This window comes from Amblyomma maculatum, chromosome 2 (assembly GCF_055883805.1).
Source record: "Amblyomma maculatum isolate TAMU_Amacu chromosome 2, ASM5588380v1, whole genome shotgun sequence".
Classification (NCBI taxonomy): Eukaryota; Metazoa; Arthropoda; class Arachnida; order Ixodida; family Ixodidae; genus Amblyomma; species Amblyomma maculatum.
Window position 1 is genome coordinate 52,182,482 of NC_139345.1, and position 19,838 is coordinate 52,202,319.

Here is a 19,838-nt window from a genome sequence, read left to right on the forward strand (position 1 = left end):
TCAGCCTGTACTCCCGCCTTAACTCCTCATGGACGCGTTATATATTAAAATGACTAGCATGATGACAGAAACAGCGTTACAGCAGAAAATCGACCTGTAACGGTGCTGAGACGGTTATCACACTATGAGTTGTTTTGTTGAACACTCGCCAGCCTATGGCACAAGTCCTCGGCTGTCACTAGGATTTCCAGCAGGCAGGCGGCACGGATATCATTTACTACCCTGAGAATGCGAGACAGTGAGGAGGAAAGTCTGTCCATTAGAGCTGCGAAGTTAAAAGAGTGCCTCACCCCAGTCTCACTGCCCTACGGGTAGCTTCTATCAACCTGGGCTTTATGGCAATAGTCGTAGTTGTTCTAATTGATAGGCAACAAACATGGCAGTAAACAGCGCGGAGAGATGGCACAAGGAATACGACGAATATAGAGCACTGACCGATATTCCAAACCAGCCCTACTTCAACGGAACAACCAAACGAGTTCTTGCTAAGCAACTTTTAAAACATCTGTTGAGAATTATATCACCGTAATTGAAGGTCATCGCCGCGAAGAACTACTTTGCTGCTTTTTGGACTGCTCGAAATATAAAAAAATAAAATCTAAAGAACAATCGTCGACTCAGTCCACTAGATAATGACAAGGCTTCAACATGAGGACTTGTCTTCTGGGTACCTACGCTCTCGGCAGCTCTTTGCCCAGGTACGGCAGGCATGTAAAAGTGGACTCACTCTCTTGGCAGCTGAGACCCTGGTAGCCAGGCTCGCAGGCCGCGCAGGTTCCTGATACGGGGTCGCAGGCTCCACTGTCCTCAGCACAATGGCACTCGTACGCGCAGTCCGGCCCGAAGGTGTCAGTAGAGCAGGCTAGAAAGGAAAGCAAGAAGCTTTACTCGCGCAGGTGAGTGCTTGGTAAAAGGGTGTGAAGTACGTCTACCGTATGTATACCTTGTGGGAGGGCTGCCCTTATGGGTGGTCGCGGTAAGCCATGATCACAATGCCGAAATCCCAAAGAGCTGTGCCCAGTGCTTCGTACATGACGTAGTACCTACATGGTGTCCTCAAAATTCCAATGTAGAATTTTGTATATTGGCAAAATCTATTAATGCTATGAGCTAATTGTTGTTACAAGTTCGTGAGCTCTAAAAACGGGGTAGGCACAACAACATTTTAAGCAATCGTTTCCTGAGTGTTTTTTTTTTAAATTCTCTTTCTCGTGCTGTTGCTGTGAAAAGCATGATCCGCATGACAGCAATGGTGCATGGTGCTGAATTTTTAAATCTGATGTTATGTGTTTCGAAACTCTTCATGACACGCCCGTGGCGCGATGTGTTCGATTTGATAAGCAATCGATTATAAAGCCATGTCTAGCGTGAAATCGATCACATATATTGTTCATGGTACAAACGTTCTAGTATCAGAAAAGAAAAAAAGTCTGGTTCTGCTAGTACATGCTGTAGAATCCTCTTTTGAATGTGATTCCATTGCGGCTAGCGTTCGCTTGATAATCACGCTGTTTGCGCGGCCCCACCTTGCTGACAGCGTTCCCCGGTCCAGCCAGCGGCGCAGCCGTCGTGGCAGGTCCCGTCGGGTTTGCAGTTTTGGTTGCCGTTCCAGCAGTGGCACGTCATGGAGCACTGGTCGCCGAACATTCCGGACAGGCACTCTGCGGTCACGCACGGACATTGTTGTCAAATATGGTAGGCATGGAAATTAAAAAAAAAAAATGCCGCAAAAACAAACAAACGAAAATAACACACAATATCGCGTGTCACATGAGCCGCAGTGTGCTTGGTGGGCGGTCTGAATAAATGTGTGGGATGTGCATCGTGCATAGTGTAACTGCTTATACTTTGTGCAGAGTAGGGGATTGCTACTTAGTAGAGCTTTAGGCTATCTTGGATATAAAGTGTTTGAAAGTAGGCTGGATATTCTCATGTAATAAAGAAAGATACGTTGCAGGATGAAATGCTCACTCGAAAAAAGTACAGAACTGTATCAAAAAATACGACAAAATACTGTGTAGTTTTTTTGTAAACGTTAAAACATTTCTGTAGTTTTTAGTACTTTCCCATAGCACTGCATTTCTTTCTGTCGTACTTTTCTGTAGCACTGTTCTGACGTTACTGCAAATATTTCTGTTGTCACAAAAGGTTCGCTGTTAAAAACGCACAGAAATTCTGTTGTGACAACAGAAAACCTCCTATAGTTTTTTTTTTTTTCGACTGGGTTGTGACGGCCCAATTGCATTTGTCTCTCACCAGAACACGTGGGCCGGGAGTAGCCTGGCTGGCAGGAGCCCGGGCACTCGCCCGAGGACGGGTCGCATGCCTCACCATCGGCGCAGTGACATTGCCGCGAGCATTCCTTTCCGAACCAGCCTGCAGGGCAGCCGGGCTTCAGCGTCGGCTGCATCTTGGTCGACGTCGTAGGGCTGTCGCCTGCGCATGGTAATAAAGCTGTGCTGTGAATTTCTTACGGCTTCTGCTGCCACAATGAAAAAGCCACGATTTGAAAAGGTGCAGTAACTCGTCACACTTGTCCCCTTGGCATTGAGAGTATAGATATGATCCTGGCATTACCGCTTTCCCCGCTATTATGTCAGTTTTATACTTTTTACCATTGATCAACTGCTCGTTCTATCGCCACACGTTTCCACACAATCCAAATCTTTATGCCACTTTATAACATACAAACGTGGAAAAGCGGCTGGAAAACATTTTTCATACAAAGTAGTAAAGAAACCAAAACGTGCACGAAAGCCTTGGATGACAACTAAAATGCTAAAAATGATACAGAAGAAAACAAGGTTGTATCATAATTTCCTTGCAAGTCGTGACCCAGAAGTTCTAAAAGATCTTAAAAAGTATAGGAATTTATTCAACAAGTGTTTGAAACAGGCAAAGCGCGATTATTATGCACACCTGTTCGATGGAATCAGAGATTTCAAACAAGCTTGGAAGAAACTTAGGTCAGTTCTGCTTTCCAGGCATCAGACAAGAATTTTGGAAATAAAAATAGATGGACAACGGGAAAAGTTCTTGCAGAAAAATTTAATGAATATTTTTTATTATTAGTTTCGAGCCCTTATAATTCTGACGCCCTGCAGTATTTATCTGCCCCGGTGAAACATTCCGTATTTTTAAAACCTACTGACGAGTGCGAAGTCTTCAATTTATTCTGTGCTCTGAAAAAAAAAAGAAAAAGAAAAGCAAATGCGAGGATATAGACGGAATAAAAATGCAGCCGGTTAGCTTTGTGATTGATCTTATTGCCCCGGGCCATATCTAGCCCATATTTATAACCAAGTTTTGTATACCGGTGTATTTCCTGACAAACTCAAGAATGCTAAAGTGACAGTAGTGTACAAAACCAGAGAAAAAGATAACTTGGGAAATTATAGGCCTATCTGAATATTACCAATATTTTCAAAACTTCCAGAGAAAATAGTATTTATAAGACTCACTAGTTTCTTTGACGCTATTTCTATTATTGTATCATCGCAATATGGTTTCCGGTCAGGTCAATCTACTGAGAAAGCTCTCCTTCATCAAAATGAACTAATTTTAGGTAATATTGAAAAGAGACAACTAACGCTAGGACTATTTGTAGATTTTTCCAAGGCGTTTGACAGAATCAACCACAATATCTTACAAGAAAAATTGCCTTGCTATGGTGTTCGTGGTACCGTTTTTAATCTAGTTAAAAGCTACTTGACAGATCGATATCAAGCAATATGTATTGGAAATGAAATGTCCTCACTACAAATAAATAAGCATGGCGTACCTCAGGGGAGTATTCTGGGTCCACTGTTTTTCAGTGCTTACGTTAATGACCTTGTATCTTTAGACAACACCATAAATTACGTTATATATGCCGACGACATCAGTACATGTTTTACAGGAAATAATGCAAATGACCTTGTTCAAACTGCAAACATATTCTTAGACAAACTGTGTAAATGGTCAAAAGCAAGCAGTCTAAAAATAAACTGTTCCAAATCAAAAGCAGCTCTCTTTCAAGTAAACAAACTAACGTTCGCATTATTCAGCTGAAGTGCAACAATGCTGAAATCGAAATTTCTTCCTCAGCAAAAACACTAGGAATCGTTTTCCATGAAAATATACTATGGGATTCTCACACAGATAGCATAACAAACTAAACTGTGTAAAGCATTAGGTATGTTGAGAAAAGTGCAGCGCTTTTTACCCGTCCCACAAAAGCTAATGCTCTATAACACGATTTTTTGCATCTCATCTGAAATATTGTCATTTGTTTTGGGGTAATAGTACCAAGAAATCAAAATAGGTTAGTTACATTACAAAAATATGCAGTTCGAGCAATTGCCAACGCTCCATACAATTCTCACACTTCTGATCTATTCCGTAAATACCAGATTGCTAAACTTTCTACCCTCTACGAGCATCAGTTGTTAGCATCCCTGAAATCGGAAATCCATAAAAATAGAACAGCATTACGGGCTGCTGCCAACTTACAGATTAACATGTCACCTCGTTCCACCCGCCATTATGAACATTGGAACATTCCACGACCACGTACAAACTATGGTCTCCAGATGATTCAAAACACCCTGCCAAGTATACTGAACAAATACAAGCTATCGGTCGAGCAGCTGCGTATTCTAACCAAGAAAAAATATTGGAAATTACTATCCAGTATTATACAATCTGACTGTATTTTTTGAATGAATGCATATTTTCCTTCTTTTTTTTTCTTCTTTGTTTCCCATTTGTCTTAGTATGTATATTTTTTGCTAATTGAAGTGGTTGCTTCTTGTTATTCTTCCCATCATATATGTGTACCGAGCTTCCAAACTGTCGTGATTGCTGCCATGTTGTTTGGAAAGACGGGGCCAGTCAAGCTGCTATTGATGCAGCTTTTATCCCGTCACCCTCGCCACACCTTGTACATCCCCTGTACGTGTTGTGGGAAATAAATTGAAACTGAAACTGAAATTGAAACTGAACTGAGGCCACCGAGTCGTCTACAAGCCTCTATTGAAGACTGTAAGTGTTCCTGATAAGTGCGCAGCCCATTTTGCTGTGGTCGGTCTACGTTTTAAACTATGCTGACCCCTGTTGATCTTCGCCATTTCGCATTTTTTTCTTGCAGCCATACTTAATGCTCTCCCAGACCTTGGCCAACGAGCGGGACACACCTGGTATGTGGCAAGACTCCCCCGTCCATCCGGCGGAGCAGCCCTGCGAACAGTGTCCCGTGATGGAGTCGCATTTTCCAGGGGGAACACAGTGACACCGCTGAAGGCAGTCGGCCCCGTAGTAGCCTGGCTCGCACTCTACGTGAATACACAGGGGAATAGGAAAAAACATATCTACGTATATCAAAGTCCTACTAAGTTTCATGATGGGTTTAAGGAAGAGGGGGGGGGGGTCGCAGAAGTCAAATAAAAAAAATATTATGTCAAATAAATTACATGACACACTCATTTCAAACAAAATATTTGAATGGAGCGCTTCATATACCAGCAAATGGAATCTCAGCTGATAGCAGCCGCTTGGCTCGTTTTATCAACAATTTGCGACAAATAGGCTTATTTTTTGCGCTGAGTTGCTTTATGTTTCGAACTTGCGAGTGTTTAGTTTTTAGCTGCATGTCTTCAGGCCTAATTTGTTTACTTGTTAGTTTTCATAGTTTCTCGGTGCCATTCGGTAAGCCCACTTTCCTACTACAATTTTCTTCGCTGCACGATATGCTGTAGAAAAAAAAAAAAGAGTATGTTAATTGCGGTTGGCTCAGTTGTTATAGCGTTCCGCTGCCATGCACGAGCTCGCCGATTGGAATTCGGAATGGCGGCGGCCATTTGCTGAGAGAAAACAGCAAAGAACCAACAAAATATTATCTGGCAGTTTACTGAGACAACGTGCATTGGTCCATTTATTTCACTGTCGGGTCGTCCCATCAGTATGCGAATACACTGTAAGTCTAGGTTGTATCGGCGATGTAAACCGATCGTAAGATGGGCAGAAGGAGTGAAAGAGAAAGAGGCACACCAGGTCCCGCGCTCTCACCCTGGTTGCACTGCGGTCCCCTGTAGCCGGGAGCACAGGAGCAGCTCATGGGGTCCGGCCTGCAGAAGACGTGCAGGGCGCAACCCCGGCGATCGGTGTCCGGGGAGCCAGGGGTGCACTCGCGGTCGCACTCGGCGCCCACACGGTTGGGGCCACACGCTGCGCACGCAACGCGACATGGGAAAGAAGTATGACATTAATTATATACGCGCGCATGCACATGTCCCGCTTTTTTTTTAGCGTACAGGACAGCATAGGCAGCATTTGGCAATTGTTCCTTTTAAGATTCATTGGTCGCTGGTGGCACGAAAGTCTACAATGATTGATAGCATACCATATATGTATACACTGTCCATTCTGGCATATCAGGGCAAAGCAGAGAAGCAAACCAATGAATTAAGAAAACAATCATTACAGGTTAGAGCCTTATGAGGATACTAACACGTCATTTTTATATCACTTAAGGGAAAAGGGACCTGATTACGTTCCGAATAAATATGGCCATCGAAAACATTTTGCCAGTTAATTTCCAGTGGACGATGACTATGCTCAGGCCCGACTAGTTATAGAGGGAATCGCGTGTCAGAGTTCAGTCATTTTAGCTGAGTGACATTCTCTACAGCAGCGATTTCCTGGTTAGGCAGTTTGGAAAGAGTAGTTGTGAAATGGCAGTTGCGAGACCCGGTATACATGCTCATATGGGCATGCTTATCAATTGCCTGGAGAGTTCGAAGAGCGCAAAATTTATGATCAAGCAACAGCCCTTTCCCAAGCGAGGATCCCAGTGCGTCGCCGAGCTCTTAAGGTGCCTTTCATGCCGAGAACGTAGACGAGAAAGAAAACAAAGAAATTACAAAATTATTTGATTAAAAAACTAGGGTAAACGAGTTCGTTTACCTTTAATGACTTACCTCTAAGCGCCCTTGAACGAGCGAGAAAATCATGCTTATCTGCTTCACTTTGCGGAGATTAGAATGACAGAGGTGAGAGGAGCTGATGGTCCCTATGGAGACTATCTCTCTGAACAATCAATCAGACTCTTTCCGATTACACAGAGAAAGAAGAGTGACCACTGTTCGTGCGAATCCCATGAAAAATGCTTCATAGGACATGGGAAGGCTGGGAAGTGTTTACGTCATAAATGACTCCGTGCGATTTGTTGGTTTTATAGTTACGGGAATAAGGCTGCGCAATGGCCTTTAGGTAATTACTGATGTAATACGCAGTATTAGTTAAAGCGCAATTGCAGCCTTTGAGCCATTACTCCGGGTTCCTAAAATAAAATACGCTACGTTTGCGCACACGAATTATAAGCTCCTTGACATTTCTACTAGGCACTTTGCAGGTAAATGTTCAGCATCTGGCAGCGCTAGTGAGGAAGCGCCGTCTGGGACGTCTGTCTTGAGAGCATTACTCGTTTATTGAACTGAACAAACACTTGTTTATTGCCAAATCCATAACAAGGGAAATAAAAAGTTCCCACCTGCCAGTGTTCCCTCGGATAAGCCTATAAACGTAGTGACTCGTCTGCAATGACCCACGTTTGGCGTTAAAGCGTCGGCTCAAAAGGGAATCAACCCCGCCTCATTTTGCTCTGTGGCCAAATGGGTCACTCACGGGTGTCGCAGTTTGGTCCAGCGAATCCAGCGGGGCAGACGCACACACCCCAGGTGTCGTGGCACATACCCCCGTTGCGGCACGGGGGACAGTCCTCGCTGCACGTCCGACCGAACTTGCCACTGGGGCAGTCTGCGGATGCATGTCAACAGTACCGGTTAATGATTTAGTTAGAGGACACCTTTCCTGCCAGCGCGTTTCCATCATTTGGCTCTCAGAATTATTTCGCTCCCGAGTGTGAACATGAAGCTGTGCTGCATGTTGTTGATGAGGGCAGTACTGTCCATCAAGCAACCGTGAGAAGTTCCAGCATAAATCTCTAGGTCATTGTTGTTGGGTAGTTTTCATTGTGCTCTCGGAAATATTACTGAAGAACCTGTCAGAGGCTCATCATGCCCTGTTTCAGTATACGGGGTTGGATTGAACGTAACTGCAAAGTTTCGGCTATTTTTTGCCTCCCTACAAATGAACACTACGCTTGCGACAATAGCTAGGATTTATAATGATTTCATAGGTATTATATTACACAGCGGGATAATCTTTATTTGCCGAAATAAAGTGAAAAACTTTAAGACGTGAACGTAAGTTGCCACTGGGTGGTACTCAGTTTCCTTAACCGGAATGTTGACATTTCAGTTAATTCTGCTCTATCCTCTTTAACATGGATATAATAATCGGATACGCAGGACGCGGTGCTCCTGACTCTGAAAGAAAAGCAAATTAACTACGCCTGAAGCCCTGCTCTGTATTCGGTATCTCAAGTAGTGAACACTCTCTCTGAAATAGCTTTTAAAGTGAAGCTATAGTCAACGAATGTGTCTTACTTATGTTCGCCCGCAGAGAGAAACGTGGATGGAAGGAAACGTGAATGGGAAGGAAAAGGCTCTGATATAAATTGACGATCCTGTATTGAATAGTGGAGGAAACAGGTAGCATTAAAAGATGAAAAAAAAGAAAAGAAAAACGCAATGCGATTTAGGAGTGTTTTTACGGAAACTAGAAAAGAAGTAAATATGGACACATCATGCACTCTTGGCGTGGATGATGACAGAATGTTTGGTGGTGACAAGAGGTTAATAATTCATTGGAGACGGTATTCACAGCTGGCCTGTGACATGGTTAATCGGATATCATTGAAAGATGCCTTCTTCCCGCAGTGGACGTGATTGAGCTGATGAAGGCTTTGCTACACTCACGTCGATGCCGGGCCTTATAGAGAACGGCAGTGAAGAATCGTGCCCACCATTGAAGAGTGTCTTTATGTGGGTATTTTTCGCGGAACAGATTACGGATTGTGGTACGCGTTTGGTGCTCTATCGCAATATCCAGGAGAGAGACGCGTGAAGACCAGAGAGGGAGGACCTACCGGCTACGACGAGCCGTATCCAGGCGTGCAACCGGGCGTCTCTCTGGCCCCGGTAGTGACACTCGTAGACCCCGGCGTCCGCTGTTTCCACATTTGCCAGCGTCACCGTCTCACTCCCCTCGTACTCAGGCAGCTCGAGCCCTTCCAGCCTCCACACTAGGCTCTCAGGACGATGTACGCGCTTGGTGACGCTCAGATGTACCGTCTCGCCCACGTGCGCCACCACGTACGCCTGCAAGCGTTCGTAATGCCCACCATGCTCGTCACGAGAGGGGTCACATATCTCACGGCGCTGCGACGAAAGCTCGTTGCTTTTCGACGAAGTGACCTCAAGAAAGTGACGCAAAGCTTCTACAGAAGAGGGCAAGCTCGGCGTTATGGTAAAGGTGAATTCGAAAACAGACATTTTAATGATAGCATGATAGCAAGAATAATGGGCGAGCAATAAAGCATACAAGATCGAGCTGTCATAACAGTGTGGATTGTGCACTTTCTTGTTCGCCCATTTGCCAGTCCTGACCTTACTGCTCCTAGTGGTCTTCCGTTGACTACATGAAACCTACACTCGAAGCAGTAAATAAATACCACTTGAAGTTCAGTTATTTGCTTCCCACACTAAAGACCACATATTTTCGCGAACAATAAGAAGCTCAACGCTGCATGCGATATTTTTCACTTTTGGGACAATTACAGCACGTGTAGCGATCGAATTTTTTGTCAAATCGTGCCTATAAGGCCAAGTTCTTATTCCATCTCCTACAGTCCATGGTGTTGGCTCGCTACCACACCCTCCATCATCACCGAGGACGCCGTTTTGTGGTGGCCCGTGCTTATACTTGTTAATACCTTGATGAAGCGACAGCATTATAGGCCCTGTTTATGACCGTTGACCGTTGTGACCACTCTGCAGCTGGTAGTAGGCAAGTGACATTGCCAGAAAGTGATTGGTCGGTGGGTTATGCGGCGTCAAATGCCCACTCTACATGTTGGGTTGGTACCTTGGGTAGCTCCTGTGAGATTCGAAGGTGAAATGAGAATCGAACCTGGAACCTCTGGATTCCGAGTTATAAACACGCTGCCCTATACGCCATGCAGAGACGTTCGTTAAGCCTTGTTAAAGTGGGGTGTTATATCTGTGCTGTCACCGCTGGTCTTGCACATAATGTGGTAGCTGTATGGGTGCATGCTAGTGAACATGTGTAATGGATGCAAAAATAAAGTAATTAGTGATTAAGTGAGTAGGATTTTAAGTACATGTGCGTGAACGAGGGTCAGCAAGAGGATCGCATACGAGAGCCATTAATGCTGTCATGTCATACCCTTAAAGGTGGACCATAAGTGTCCCTCAGATTTTTTTTTTGTTTAGACGGCGAATCATGCAGAAACTCTTTAGTTTAAGATGGTTTGAAAATTCTAGCAGGTTTCTCGTGGTGGTCTCCTGTTGCTACTTGCAATATTGAGCAATAATTACGCTTCCCCAGCAGCTGTTTACCAATAAATTTAGATCGTGCAGAAAAGAAAGCTAAGCAAAGCTGAATATATACTCCAAATGTAGCTTCTTCGTCTTATGGCGCGGCATAACAGTCCAAAGACGACTGATTGATCAAAAAGCCTTCTCAGTGACACACGTGCACGTAATAGCACTGTTACGTAAACTTATTTCAGCGTGTTCATTACCGTCAGTTGTTAGCCTATTTAGACGTACCAGAGCTCTTTGACCCACCACTTTAGAAATTGCCTATACATTCTCTGCTTGAAACGTTAAGACGCTGATCGGTAAGCATTTTGGATGATAGCTGATTGCCAAGTCACTTGCCGCAATACACAGCCCAGAGTTGTCTAAGAACTGGAAAGAGAAATATAGCTCAGGGGCTGTCAGGGGGCCCTAGTCGCTCAGGACTGCAGAACTCAACCGGGGGCCTCTATGTTCTAGGCTGTAGGAACTGGCTTAAGAATACACGCCGATACTTTGAAGCTACGCTTGACAACTGTGTGGTGCACGTCGATTTATCTGCTGAGGTTGTGCTTGGCTTCGGCCTCCGGACTGACCAAGTCGATAAGCAGGCCACTCAACCTTGCTTATCAGCGAGCGAGGACTTATACAGCTGGACAGGACCATGGCACTTGACGTCATGACGGCAGATGCACTGCGTGCATTCTCAGTCCATCTTCATACAAGCGAATGAACTGCACATGCTCACGGCGTTCTGGACATCGAAAAAAAAAAAGAACGCCTGTATGCCGCATCGAACATGCGCACTCACCACCGAATGCATTACAGAACTGTGTTACGGAACATATTCTGTAAGTAGAGCGCGCACGCACTTACCTGCAGGGGCTCCACTTGGGCGTAGGCGGTGGGTGGCAGCTTCAGCGTGGCCACCTCGGTGGTCATGCCCCCTGCTGCCAGGCGGCACGAGAACAGTCCCGCGCGCGACAGGCCCTCATTGCCGGGTAGTATGAGGATGTGCGCCTTGGAACCCTGCAGCAGCCGCTGCGAGGAGCGCGAAAGGCCGCCCGGACGCTCGAAGCTGATGCTGGCGGGCGCGTGCTGTTCGCTCCAACAACGCAGCAGCGAGCGTGCACGGTTTCGCAGGTGCCCGAACGAGCTCTGCAGCGTCAGGTTGGCGTCGAACTGGGCTGTGGGTTGCAGAGGCAAGGAGAAACAATGAAGAGTCTTTTCAAGATCATTTGTCTCCGAGAAAAGCAGGCGGCGAAACGCTGTGTAAAAACGGTACATGTTGGCTACCAGATTACTTAGAATCACAGTTTCAAATTTACCCCAAAATTTAGGGTCTAAAACAACGACGATTGATTAAATATGTACGGGCCAGCCTCGCGTCCACTTCTGGGCTCCTAAATGCAGTGCACAAGGGTCGTTCAGTCTTGCAGAAGGTTGGCTGATGCCCCTAAAACAACATTTAGAAGTTGGCGTGTTTCGGATCGCAGGTTTTCAACTGAAACCATTGAATACATTTGAGCGGTCAGTGGGAAGCATGGTTGTTTAAAAACTGGTGACATTATTATGTCGTCGACGTTGAATTTATTTCGATGCTCACTCAGTCCCACTGGACACAAAATGTATGTAGCAATCATCGCTGAAGATTCATGCCTGTCACATATGTACGTTCAGGAGGTGTGGGGATACATGAATACTTTCATGCCTCTTGCTTGCATGTTTATGATGCCAAATTTTATGATGCCAATAGAAAAGGGTGCTTTCCTGGGGGGAAGGAGAGGGGTGGGTAAGAATGAAAACGGCGCACTATACACAATAAATGCAGACAGGAGTGCCTGCTGTAATGTCTGTATCGAAATTGATGAGCCAAACCTAAACTCGAACTACCCTTCTTTCTCTGTTTTTAAATTTTGAGCCAGCTCTCTTCATTAAATTTATCTATTTTCCGCATTGTAGACTTTTTTTATCGACTTGTCTTCCATCATATGTTCAAGATGCTAGGCGGACACTTCCGATATTACGAAGCGCGATTTTCGCAGTTAAGAATGTCTCGCTTTCGCTTGTACACGAGTTGGCATAAGGTTTGGGGAAATCTCCAAGTGTAAATTATCTGTAATAAGGGCTTAATTATTTGTTACCGTCCACTCAAGGACCCACGCACAACTATATGCATAAGATGACGGCGGCTAACCGGTAGCTACGCAACCCCATATGAATCAATTCATAAGTTGAATAATACTGGAAGAAAAGGCACGCTGGGAAATTAGATGCAGAAGTGTTTCAGCATGCTGTTAACGCTTTGACAAGAGAACGTAATTTTTAGGTATGCAGCGGTCATCACTGCAGCGGTTTACGTGGGCTCCGCTGCCCGAAAAAAAAAAAAACAAACAAAAAAAAAAAAACCGAAAAGAGCGAGTAAATGTCACCATAGCGATGCTTGAAACGCGCTTTTCAGTGTATAAAAATCTTGTTGTTCTCCTCTCAAAATGGTATACATACCTGTTCCACTAATATAATACAGTCATGCAAAACAAAAAAAAATGCCAGTTTTGTGTCCCACGCATTCAATCAATTGCCAGCTTTATTTATTTTTTTTTTATGCTGGACGTATATTTATGTCATTGCATTTGTCTGCTGTTCGCCTCAGAGCCATTTTTGAAGATAAATGACTGCCACTTACCTCGGAAATAACAAAGGATGGCTCGTACAGCGTACCTTTGATTCTAACAAAATAAGGTGTCGTTGAGCCTGAAGTGGTGTGAAGCAGTGAATAAACTATATGTTCTCCTTACATCAGACGAGCTGGGAACAATGGCGTACATTGAATGACTAATGCTCAAGCTGTGCGTTTTATTTATGCGATTTGGCTTATGCTTATAGGGTACAATGTTCCAAAGCGACTCAGGCTATCTATCTATGCACCTTGCGGTAAATCGAGGCGGTAACGTATGATACACTGAGGCAGACTTTAGCCTTAGATAATATTTTGCGTCTTTAAACTTCACTGTCGTCACCATTATCACCGTAAACAACAACAACGCTGCCAAATTTTTGTTCGTACAGTGAACTTCGTTTGTTTAACCGTTGTAGCTTGGTATAGAGATTAATTCTGTAGCGAAAGACATATTTATTGCTGAAAAGTTTGGAGTTAGAAATGAAATTTACATTCACTACCACTCGATTCAAACTAGTCAAGCCGGTATATATGAAACCTCTTAATTCTAATTATTGGCTGTATCAAATACAGAGATTTTTCTTTTAAACTCCCGTGTAAAAGTATAGGAAAGTCGCGCATTATATCGAACCTCAATTTCGTTGGTCGTAGTGCTGTGGCCCTGCAGGTGGCGCTTCTTCTCCTAACGGCTCTGTTCGATCACACTCACACGCGGAATACGTCTGGTGGTGCTGACTTGGGTGATTACTAGCATCGCTAGCGGTGTTAAACCGTTTTACGACGTGAAAATGACATGTACAAGAGAGCGGGCTCCGATCTTTTGCACAATCCGCTCCGTATTAGCTGTCATGCGGTGAAGCCAATCAAGTTCACTAAAGATTAGCGGTGGCTTTAGCCAGACGTGTCTCACTCACTTCACTGTTGATATCGTTGCGAAGCTGAACTGTACCTTTATTTAGTGACTGAATGCTCTATCTATAGTGCGCTGGTAACAGCACTAGACCTATCATGATAGGCTGTGGCTCGTGCAGAAAAATCATCCGCTGCGACTTTGATGAGCTTTGATGACGAACAGTTTACGCCACCAAAACTGGTTGTGCCTGAGCCGTTTGGTACACAGCCATACGTCACAACGAGAGTAGACTCGCACGAATCAAATATGAAGGGCAACGTTTACACTAAAAACGCCTATATTTAGAGAACGGACAACATAACCAGGTGGTGATATCTACTGATTCCTGCTGTGGGTTTACCCGGCGCTGAAGCCAATGTGAATTCGGCATCTGGCAGCAGTAGCCCTCTAGCCGAATAAACCATCATCTTATATTGCTTGGACGCAAGGGCCTCATAATCCGTTCCCCTTTTGACTTTATTAAAACGACCAACATTTTTTCTTTTATTTAATGCGTCTTTTTTAAAATTTTTAGAAATTTCCTTATGCCATGAGGCATAAAGGAATCTGTCATGTTTTGGGACCACAAATGCGAAGTGGAAATTAAGAAAATTAGAGCGTTTAAAAGAGGAGAGAAAAGCTGGTGCGCGAAATTAAGGAGTCTCTGGCGACCGAACATAGTGGAAAGGCATGTGCCAACACACCATCAATCGCTTAACAACTAAGTATAAGAAATATTGCGCAGAGCCTAGTTACAAAGAAGACGCAGTCCTGCTTCGTCTGTTTCGTCACCTCGAGGTATAACCCAATGAAGAAGACGTTGTTCGCCGCTATTTATTTATTTATGTGCCATTATAAGAATGAGGACACCACAATCATCATGTTATCTCTCCCCTAATTACAGGCGTTTTCCTTCATCTTGAATTTGTTTGAGCCTATTCTTGTGATCACATCTTTATATCCACATTAGACCTGGCGAGTGGGGCACTGGCGTCACGTCGACGAGCAGCACGTTGCTGTGAGAGGGGAGCCTCTAATGTGGGTGCTGTACAGTCCTTCTTTTGGTTTGCAAATTAGCCTAGCTTGACTATTTTGTATTTATCGAATCATCAATACGATATATTTAAATAATTCTTCGTTCGGCTGTACACTCAACTAGAGCCGCAGATAAGCTTGCGCACGAAGGCAGCAAATGTTGAGCTCCATTAACACAACACGAAAGAGGAGTTGTAGTGCCGAGGAATATGATCCATATGTTTTTCTGTCCGCGGCTGTATGTATTACAAATGTAAGACGAGCTATAGGAAGTGCGCTGCAGTGGAGAGTTGCGAGTTAAGTTTAGCCGCATTGGCTTTTTAAGCATGCGCCGAAATCTTGGTGCCCTGGTAGTGTTGAGTTTCGATTCTAGTTTCGAGTTTCGGTCGGAGTCGAAGCCGTGAACACGTGGTGGACAGTTAAGCGCAGTGATCACTGAACCGGCATGGCGGGTACCCGCTCATGTTCGCTTCACTGTATTCTTTTCCGTCATCGTTTAGCGTACAAGAAGAGACATAAAAGAAAGAAACAAGACAGTTTGGTTCATTTGAAAAATGGCCTCGTCGTGGCAGTGACAGCTGTATAACGTTTCGTGCCAAACTTCTGGGCCTGACGCCAAGGGCGACTGTGAAGGGGTGGGTGAAACTACCTCTTCAAGTGGTTTACGCTTGAGTGAGACCTCCAAGTGCAAGGAAGAGCTTTCCATCGCAGTACCTGCATTTTGAAAGTGCTTGCAACTTTGCAAGTGGTATAACAACTTTCGGCACAGTAGGTGGACATTGAAGGTCGCAAACGGGAAAGAAGCCGTTGCCTTTGCGATCGATGACACCAAATAAAATATCCTCCGAGTCTGGCAGGTATACGTATTCGTAGTCGAACTATTGCTTGTCAATAACTTGCTACTGTTATTGCAGTTGTATGCAAAAAAGCGCTAACAATAAAAACGACAGTGAGATTTTGTCGGTACTGTCCGCAAGGCATACGCGTTATCTTTTAATCACTGCTTTTGTGGTCTAACTGATCATGTTTGTTGTTTTACTCGTACGCCATCGACCGAGGCGTACGAGTAAAGCCTTGAAAAAGTGTCACGAATTGTGAGCCACAAGCTCTGCGCCGCTTGCACGTGGCTCTCTTTCTCTTTGTCCGAGAAATTCTCATTGACTCGTGCGACAAACAGAGTGATTTGTAACTGCATATAAATACACACAAGCATCTCTCAAAATTTTTGCCTCACTGTATCGCAAAGACGCTTAAAAAGCTGCGCTCATATTTCGCATCAGGGAGTATCGTAATCTGCTTAGGATTTTTGTTTCTGGCTTATGCGACATACTCCACTAATAATCGATCGATTTCTATACAATAATGCGTGCGTATTTATTCAAGTTAATAAAGCGCTTCGAATCGTTGTCTCACAAACAGATATACCCTCTGTGTTCCTCTTTTCCGCACACCGAAACGCGCCCGCATCCTTGATCGTGCACCTCATCTGCATCCAATAAATGCTATCCGTCACGCGGCAATGACGCATGTTATGCGCAATATGCAGATCTTGATCTCCCGAATTCATGTCAAAGCAGAGGACAAGTCTATATTCTGCTTGTCAGACCGTTTCTTGGTAAGTCAATAAGCGTCAAAGTTCCAGCACCCTTTTTTGTTCTCCTAATAACAGCATCGTATTTCCGTCCGTTGTATGTACCGCCAAAACGAGACCGGGCTGTAGCGGCATGTTTTCCTTATTGCCCCATTACAGGTGCTTAAGTTCAGTTTTATTTGTTCACCTTAACAAGTGAACAGTGCGTCGTTAGAATAATAAAACAGTTGTTAAATGAAATTTTTATTTCACGGAGTGCCGTGGGTATCCTATTCAGAACGCATTCTAAATGCGTAGCAGCAATGACGCTAGCGTAATAGAGAGAGAGAGAGAAAAATGAAACGCGTGGCCTTCAATTTTAACGTCGTATTTGACAACATCTTACAGGTAGCAGTGCCTGCTTACAGCCTTGAAGTGCTTAAAAAAAGGGATTGTGTTTCAGCGCGCGTTGATGGTCGCTGCAGCTATGAAAAGCTCATTGCTCTCAAGACTTCACGATTATGATAGGGTGCTCGATACAAGTGCACATGGTTGTCCGCCGCTAGCAACGAAAGAAAAACGCCATTCGCTCACCCACAGACACATGTTGAAGCAGAGTAAGTGACGCGAGAACTCCGAGAGTCAGCAGTCGCGAAGCCATGATGAATGACTCAGTCACCGGAGCAAAAAAACGCCGTCGCCAGTTTTGCCGCGCGCGCGCTCCGATTGTCGCACGCGCCGGAAGTGCTCACTTCCTCATGATGTGTTTTTGCTCTTTCGTCCGCGAGTTCCGCCGGTCGGCAACGCAGTGATTATGTGATCATTGCGCAAACAAACCAACCGCTGGGATTCTCCGTCGGTGCTACTTTCTCCGGGATGCAGTGAAAGGTACACAGAACGGAACACCGATGTCGGTTGTCGCAGTCCTGTATCCTATACGGGGGCAACGAACAGTGCGTTGCAACTGAAAAAGACGACGTACTCGCATTCGATGAAACAAGGGAGTGAAATTGTGAATGATGATTTAACTGTTTTTTTTTTTTTGCAATATTTCAAAGGCCTTCATGCCAGGGTATAACATTGAGAAGAAAAAGGGGGGGGGGGGGGCGGGGGATCAGCTAAAACACATGCATAAATATTCAGCATGATAAAATACTACTGATAATGCGTCTGATATAAAATGTAACTGTATAGGCATGCGGAGCAATTGCCGAATTCGGAACACATGCACTTAATTCAGCTTCAGTGTACACAGTGCAGTACACGGGGAAGGGCAGTTCATGACAATAAAAAAGAGCACGAAGCATAACGTATACAATAATAGAAAACAATATATACAAATACTGTTGTCAAGCACAGCGCGACATTATAAGAGTGGGTACTTACATATGCAATCATCACGATACACCAACAAGCGTGTGAAGATACACATAAAACAATAATGCACGTAACATTGCTGTATGTAACTTGGAAATTCGGGCATAAAGGTATAATGCACATACCACTGCTGCAATAAAAAAAACGTTAGCTTACACCTTTTTGTTACACCGAATTTTGCATAGATTCGACTTAATTAGCAATATGGGATGTAGGTTATTCCAGTTGGTATTGGGCGAGGAATGAATTATTCTGCTTATAGAAAAAAGTGGTAAGTTATGGGTTTTACTTTGTTTTTGTGGTCCCAAAAGCGCGGGAAGACTGCAGGGTGTGACGAAAGGAAATCACCCAGGGGAGAAGGATGTAGATATAGTTTATGAAATGAGGTTAGGCAAGCAAGCAAGCAGGGGAAGACATGAGAGTGGTTTCAACTCGGCATCTTGTTTTAATGCTGTGACAATGAACAGCTTTGAAGTCTGGAAAAAAAACAAAAAAAAAAAAAAAAAACAAAGGAGAAATAAAAGGCAAGAAGTCCGCCCCAAATGACAGGTTGTATTATCAGGGTCGATTTTTGGCAGTCATATGGGGCAAATTTTTGTACGCACGAAAACAGAAAGATAAAATGGAATGGCTTTAAGAGCCATTGCCATTTCATTGAAGCCATTCCTTGCGAATACCGACCATATCACTGCACGTTTCCTCAGTTTCTGTTCCTTCAACGATTAGCAGGCTATGCATATTTTTTTGCTTTTTGCTCACGAACTGTTTCTACTCTGCAGGGTGCAGTGTGATCCGAGTTGCAATTTTACGAAAGATGGGCTCAAGATGGCGGCGTGTGAATGCTTCGAACAATAAACTCTCTTTAGACAGTTAGAGCTACCACAAGTATAAAAAAGAACGTAGGCACAGATAATATTTACGTGTTGTTTTCGGCTGACAAACCAATGCGGGAACATTGTTGGCGGGGGATACGAACGTCGAGCTGCAATGCGTCGGCAAGGTTCGTACCCAAAGCAAACAGGCTCATGGGAAGGCAAATTCGGGGTCGCCATGCATATCTGTAATCAGCTTGGACTTTTATTTGCGTACCAGCGTCTGTACTGATTTTGATAATATTCATTTTTATATTTCAATGCGGAGGTCATGTCGGCAAAGCCGCGTCTGTGAAACGTGTGTACGGAACATGTGTACAGTCTTGTGCCGTTCTCGTAAGAGTTAAGAACACAGGGGCGGTTGTAGTTAAAAGAGGATGGTATGAGGACGCTAAACAAAGACAATTATGTTAACAGGACGATAATATAAATCATTACAGCCAAGTTGTGAAAGTAAAATCGATCAGACGTCGCAATAGCCATACGACTAATTTCGACGTCCAAGGAATGTGACGTCACGTCAACCGGAAGTGGATGTGTTTCTGCCTTAATCATATAGTGCTCTGGAATATATATATATATATATATATATATATATATATATATATATATATATATATATATATATATATATATATATATATATATATATATATATATATATATATAAATATATATATATATATATATATATATATATATATATATATATATATATATATATATATATATATATATATATATATATATATATATATATATATATATATATATATATATATATATATATATTCTTTTCAAGATTGCTTGTTGTTGCAATCGGACATATCTGCTTTTTCTGATTGGTGTGCGAAGAATCGACTTACCCTCAATTCTTCAAAATCTAGGGTTGTCTCGTTTACTTGTAAAACGCACAGCTTTCTCTACCATT

At 43.7% G+C, this 19,838-nt stretch overlaps 1 protein-coding gene across 1 annotated transcript in view; it reads right to left on the reverse strand.

The window, feature by feature from the left end:
• The window catches only part of LOC146198643 (uncharacterized), a 44,092-nt gene extending 26,708 nt beyond the window's left edge, over positions 1-17,384 (reverse strand). Inside the window, exons 1-9 of the mRNA XM_084594150.1 lie at positions 17,253-17,384; positions 11,358-11,668; positions 9,029-9,260; positions 7,663-7,794; positions 6,046-6,204; positions 5,175-5,312; positions 2,257-2,436; positions 1,527-1,661; positions 728-862 (exon numbers count right to left, since the gene is read on the reverse strand). Coding sequence (XP_084450276.1) covers positions 728-862; positions 1,527-1,661; positions 2,257-2,436; positions 5,175-5,312; positions 6,046-6,204; positions 7,663-7,794; positions 9,029-9,260; positions 11,358-11,668; positions 17,253-17,319 — 1,489 coding nt within the window. The 5' untranslated portion in view covers positions 17,320-17,384. The remainder of the gene's footprint in view (positions 1-727; positions 863-1,526; positions 1,662-2,256; positions 2,437-5,174; positions 5,313-6,045; positions 6,205-7,662; positions 7,795-9,028; positions 9,261-11,357; positions 11,669-17,252) is intronic.
• Between the last annotated feature and the right edge of the window lie 2,454 nt (positions 17,385-19,838).